Source organism: Acomys minous (genome assembly GCF_964271855.1).
Source record: "Acomys minous genome assembly, chromosome: 10".
Taxonomy (NCBI): domain Eukaryota; kingdom Metazoa; phylum Chordata; class Mammalia; order Rodentia; family Muridae; genus Acomys; species Acomys minous.
Genome location: NC_140491.1, coordinates 73,918,063 through 73,924,442, shown reverse-complemented (window position 1 = coordinate 73,924,442; position 6,380 = coordinate 73,918,063). Strand labels below are relative to the sequence as shown.

Genomic DNA, 6,380 nt, shown 5'->3' with positions numbered 1-6,380 from the left:
CGTGCGTGCGTGCGTGCGTGCGTGTGTGTGTGTGTGTGTGTGTGTGTGTGTGTGCGCGCGCGTGCGCGCACATGTGTGTGCATATGCTGGGTGTACATAGAGGCCCTTACTTTCCTCAGTAGCTCTCCACCTTGTTTTTTGAGACAGTCTCTCCGTGAACATGGAGCTCACCAATTTGGCTAGTGTAGCTAGCCAGTGAGGCCCAGGGAACCTCCTGTCTCCATCTCCACCCTGGAATGACAGGTACACACTGCTGTGCTTGGCTTTCTACCCGGGTGTTAGGAATCTAAGGCTAAGGTCCTTGTGCTCGTGTGACAAGCACTGAGCCATCTTCCCAGCACCTTTGTTCTTGTTCTTCTCATTTTGTTTTTTTTTTTAATCTTCCACCCCTACCTTTGTTTCTGCCTCTCTCTATATATTCTATATTTTACATTCTATTTGTATATGATAGAGACTGTTCACTTAGCTGCATGCGTACATGAATATGTATGTGTGTTTCTTTGCTGAATGTACCTTCTGTTTTGAAAACCCAGTTTCAGACGCACCAGCAGAGCTCCACCTCATTGGTTTTCTAGGGCTCTGCTCCACGGTGCAGCCAGTTAGGGGGACCTACCCCCTCCCCCAACTTCAGCTGCTGGTTCTCCCTGAATCCTCAATTCCTAGTTTGAGGTTTTGGGTGTTTTTCTCCCCTCTGTAGATCTCAGCAGATTCCTCCCTAGCTTGACCCCTCTCTTCTCGCCACAGGGTAGCTCAGGGAAACAGGTGATCATAACCTGGGGTCTAAGGAGGAGGATTGGGTAGACTCCATGGACAAGTAGTCATGCAGCAAAGACACAGGATGCTTGAGGCCCAAGAGTGGCCCTGGGACATCCAACCATCCCCTCTTCTGAATTTAGCCAACAAATGTGATCTCTGGTGGTGATTATATGCACAGCGAACAGACTTATTTTTATTTCTATTTCTGATATTGGGCCTTACTTTGTAACCTTGGCTGGGCCTTGAGCTTGTGGTCCTTCTGCCCTACTCGTCCAAGTGCTAGGATTACAGTGGCACAAACTGCTCTTTAAAGTCAACACTGATTGCCTGCCAGGTGTCAGCTTCTTGAGCTATCTCATTTGACTCGCTGCCATGCTGTTGCTTTAAGCATCATTGTAATGGCTTTATAGCTGTGGATGCTGGGGCTGAGGGAAGTGGCTTGCCCAAAGTTGCCTGGTGGGTGGCAGTGATAGAGCTGAGATTTGAACTCCGTGTAGACAACAAAGCACCTTGAAGATCCAGTGCCCAGAGGGAAGGTGCCAGTGGGAAGCTGCTGAGACCTAGTGAGTCGCCCAGCAAGTCACTTCCAAGCCAGATTCCCATCTGCAGAAGGAGGCTTTCACCCCCTCAGTTGCTCATTCAGTTAGAAATACATGTCATAAGATAAGGGTTCTTGAGCTTTCCCGTGCATAAGAAGCAATTGGGGATGCATTTGCTAAGCCCCGTTTCCAGATATTCTGACTTGCAAGTCTGGCCTGGCCCCAGGACAGCCTAGGTGATACTGAAGCAGGTGACATGGGGGCATCTTCAAAGAAATTCATCTAAAGCACTCACCCTTGGGGTCATTCGGTGCAGAAAACCTTTATTCTGAAACCGAAGAGCTACATCCAGTTTCCTAGGCCAGCTGAGGGCAGAGGGAACTCCCTGGTGAGATGCCGAGGCCGGGATGCACGCAGCTAAGGCTTCTCCGGTGATGGTGATGCGGGTTTGGCCCAGCCCTTGCGGCAGGTCCTGACGATCCACTCATGCTCGTCATCGTCTGTAGGGAGAGAAGCCACTTACCCCTGGTACTCACGAGGACCCTCCGAGCCCTGGGAGCCCCCCAAGGGGTGATCTTGGGACCTTCAGTGCCTTCCAGCACAGACTGCTGGCCTCGGTGTTTGAGCCAGAATGGTTGAAGCCAACCTTTAACTCTGATAGGCATCCCTCAGCCAAGTGCCTAGGCGTCGGGAAACTGACCACTGAGTTAAAGAGCCTATGGTTTAAGAGTGGAGCCGATGAAGACAGCCTGAGAGTGTTTGGCCACCTTGAGTTGCTTTGATCCTGACAGGCAGAGTGATGGCCTTACACTCAGGCATCCACCTGCTGACCTCCCATACAAGCAGCAGCTCCAATGCACGAGGCCAGACCTTGGCAGAAGTACTAGGAGGCACGGAGGGAGACCCCTGATGTAATACTCTCAGAGGCCCAAATACATTCCTCTCCCTCCTGCACTCCATCGTCATGACCTCCACACACAGTGCAGATGAAAAGAGGCTCACGAGAGATCTGACCACTTGTGCCCAGCCTCTGGGTTAGCATGTGGGAGAGGCCGGGAGGATATGAGGCCATGGCTGCTGCTTTTCCAAGCCTCACAGTTGAGTGAGCCCCAATCTTCAGTTCATCATGTAGCATCTTCAGCTCTCTGTATGGGACCCTCTGTGGGGTTTTTACATTTTCTCCTTCCTTCCCTCTTTCACCTCTACACACACTTCCGACCCCTCCACAAGCACAACAGGGACCTACTCTAACATCAGGGCATGCACCCCTAAAAATGCATGCAGCTCTATAAAATATGCCCTCTTGTTTTGTGTGCAAATCTGTTTTTAATTTACGAAAATGGCATTGTGCTGTGAGCCGCATTGTGTGGGACTTCTTTTTCTCCATGGTATGGTTCACTTTGCCTGTTCTTTGCCTGTTACCGATGATGCCTCGTTGTTTCATAGCTGGCTGCACTCACAATGGACTCTGTCCTTCCAATGTTGCTTCTAACAGAGTTCAGGGGCTCCTGTCTTTGTGGATACATGGGAGAACTGGCCTGGCGTTTGTTCTGAGAGCAGCACCATGGGAGCCGCACTGATTGCACTCAGCCATGCTCCTACCCTAATGCCTTCCTTCCTGCCCTCTCTTGTCCCCTGGTCTTTCTGTGCCAACCCATGTGGACCCCCCCCCCCCCCATTTTCTTCAGGTGACAAGTGCTGGACTACTAGGGCATGGCAGAAGGCTAGTAAAAGCCTCCCCCAGCCGCCTCTGTGCAAGGACCGTGGCTAGAGGCGCCCTCTTAAGAAAAGCACCACATTGGGAAGAGCTCCGTGGATAGCTGAATGTGCCACACAAGCCCTGCATCTCACTGGGTCTCTGTGACAATCTGGCATGACTTGGGAAGATCACACTTACTTCACAGAACTTGTCATAGGTCTCCTAGGTCTCTGGTCTGTGAAATCTGAGCAAGGCCTTCAGGAGCTGCAGCCTAATGTCTCATCCCCGGGCAAAACCGATGATGCGAGGACCAAGGTTGCCTCCAGAACAGCTAGCCCCTACCAGCCCTCATTATTTCTTTGCACGGGACTCAAGGGGGAAAAAAAGCTTGTTGTCGAGCATGCTCTGGCCTCAGGAGACTGACCTAAGCAGCCAGTGGACCTCAGTTTCCCCTAGTAGGCTGCCCGGTTGTCCTAGCTGAGGCTGGCTACCCAAGTGTGTGTGGTGGTGGCGGCGGCGGCGGCGGCAGCAGGGGTGGGGGGTGGGGGGCGCTACGCTGATGTGTCAGCACACAAGGAGTTAACCGCTGGTGGAGCCCACTTTTGCCACACTGTGAGCAGCCTGGTTGATAATTACAGTTCTGAAGTCTCCAGGCTATTGGAATCAGTGCAGCTGCAGCCTCTTCAGCGGTAACCCCTGAAACCAGACAAACTGGGTGTATTGTGCAGAACCAGTGCTCGGGCCCCTCCCTGATCGTTACAAATTGACAGCAATGGACTTAACAGCCCTCTTTACTACCCTGTTCACTCTCTACCTGGCTGCACAGCCACCAATTTGAATCACAGATGCCTTCCCTCGGGCAGCTGCTCCTCCCCACCCTCCCTCCACCTCCTCGGTGCCTCCTCCTCGGCTCCTCCGCTGGCCCTGCCACGCCAGGGTGAGGCTGCCGCGGAGCACATTTCATCAATATTTAAAATGGAATTAAACCTGTAGCTTTGATTAATGCCTCCTGGAGCCGGGGAGTAGTGATTACTATTTTGCAAATTGCGATTGTTGGAATATGTTAATATGATTGTCTGAGAACATCTTCACCTTCTCGGGCAATTTTCCTCCTTTTTTGGCAAGAGGGGGAGGAGGAGGGGAAGAAAGCAAAAAAAAAATAATAATAAAAATAATAAAAAACAAAAAAATAAAAATAAAAACCACACACCCCCACGAACTCTTTAATCAATTGTAAATGATCAGCTTTGGCAGAGTTGTGGGTGGTGAGAGGGGAAGTGGGAGTGGGAGGGGCAGAGGGGAGGGACTGCTGGGTCCCTGCATTTAGCATCGTCCTAAGTTTTTGCTTCTCGTTGGCCTGGTAATGCCACTCTGGGACACTATCCTAAGGAAGTAATCTAGTTCTCTCCATGGCGTTTAGAATCAAGAGAACAGAAAACGACGTGCATTTCTGATGTATGGAATGGTGACTTTGTCTAGTCGTCATTCAACAAATGATTTCTAAATACCGTACACGCCAGCAACCTCCTGGCCCGGAGAGGAGGGCAGTGGCTCACAGTAAGCCACGGGGAGGGGATAGTTAGCAGTCAGCGAAAATGATAGTTGTGAAGTCTGTATGGGAACACAGGGGAAATGCTTTTGATGAGATAATAAACCAGAGTAAATGAGATGATCCCCCAAAACAACAAAACAACTCCCCCCCCCCCCCAGCAACAACAGTCATCCATGGAGTTTTTATAGATGGGATGCTCTGTGTAAATTTGAGGCTCGAAGAAAAATTAAAGGTGATAAAGTGAATTGTGGCAGCTTAGCAGTGTGATGAGAGGTTTTCCTTCCTGCTCTTGGTGTTCCCCAAATCTTCCTTCGTTTATGTGTATTGATTACAGAAGAATTTAAAAATAATCGTTGGCTTTTTAATCCTGCCTTCAGTGTAATGTCTTGGTGTTTTTTGGTGTGGTTTGCTCATTGAAATACAAGATTTCTAGGTTCCTAAAATACTGCTTTTTTTACTTCTAAGAAGTAAAAAATAAAATAAAATAAATTTAAACCCCTCCCCAGAAAAAAAAAACTAGTATAAAAATATTGGAAAAAACTGTCCTGCCATGTGCAGAGTGACTGCCTCCCAAAGGATGGAAGATGAAAACACAAACAAAAGAATAACTTTGTGGTGGAGAAACCTGGCCTCAGCCAGGTGTTCAAGGCTCAGTACCCTCAGGTAGCCTGTTCCCTTGCTGTGTTTGCATGAGAAAGGCCCTTCTCCTTTGTGGTCTTCTTCCTGGAACCTACAAGCCCAGTCCATTCTGAGAGAACTGGCTGAAGGTTCTGAACCAAGGTACATACTACAAAGAGCTGACCAGTGCTCCTTAAGTCTGTCTCCCCAAACAAGGGAAGCTGCACCTGGGGTGCAGCATAGTGGTAGGAGCACCAAGCCCAGTTCCTAGCGCTGAAACCCAAACCAAAACATGAGAAATCCTTGCCAGGCGTGGTGGCACATGCCTCGGTTCCCAGCACTTAGGCAGTGGAGGTAAGTGCATCTCTGTGAGACTGAGTCTAGCCCTGGGCTCCTGGTGAGCTCTGCACTAGCCAGGGCTACATAAAGAGATCCTGTCTCAAAACAAACAAACACAACACACTAAGTTAAAAAAAAAAAAGAAAGAAAAGAAAAAGAAAAAGGGGCAACATCTCACACCTAAAAAGAGCCTGTGAAGACACAACTACATATCAAATGATGTCCCAGAAGAAATCCTGGAACAGAAAGTGAATGTTAGGGAAAGAAATGGGGATTTGAATACGCCCTAGGCTTAAGTTAAATTAGCTCCCCAACATTAATGCCAATATGAATGCACCATTTCACCAAGTGTACCACACAACAGTAGCTATGAATAAGAGAAAGTGAGCATGGGGCGTACTGAGAAACACTGATTTTTGTGACTGTAGCTGCTCTAAGACAAATTGTGTTTTCAATGCATGAAAACCCAGTGTGCTCCTTGCAGATCAGACATCACGCTCTCCGCTCTCCAAGGGAAGCCAAAGCTCTCCCCACAGCCAGCTGTCTAAGCGGAAAGCATTCACTGCTTTTGTCTCCCATGGCCCCTCAAACCATGCTTCTTTAATCCTTTCTTAGACAATGCCTTCCCTCCCCCATTAAAGCAGCGGTTCTCAGCCTGTGGGTCTCAGTCCCTTCTGGGGTCATGTATCAGACACCCTCCATCTCAGATATTTACATTACGATTCATAGCAGCAGCAAAATTACAGTTATGAAGTAGCAATGAAAAGAATTTTATGTTTGGAGGTCATCATGACATGAGGAACCGTATTAAAGGGTCACAGCATTGGGAAGGTTGGGAGCCACTGGCTTAGAGATAAGTTCTCAGTGAGAGACCCCT

General features: G+C 49.1%; 1 protein-coding gene across 2 annotated transcripts in view; it reads right to left on the bottom strand.

Annotated features, from left to right (window-relative positions):
• Positions 1 to 1,601: 1,601 nt before the first annotated feature.
• MORN5 (MORN repeat containing 5) overlaps positions 1,602 to 6,380 on the bottom strand; it is a 29,399-nt gene continuing 24,620 nt past the window's right edge. For both annotated transcript variants that reach the window (XM_084798156.1, XM_084798157.1), the window contains one exon: positions 1,602 to 1,795. In XM_084798156.1, the coding sequence (XP_084654282.1) occupies positions 1,713 to 1,795 (83 nt within the window). In that variant the 3' untranslated portion in view covers positions 1,602 to 1,712. The remainder of the gene's footprint in view (positions 1,796 to 6,380) is intronic.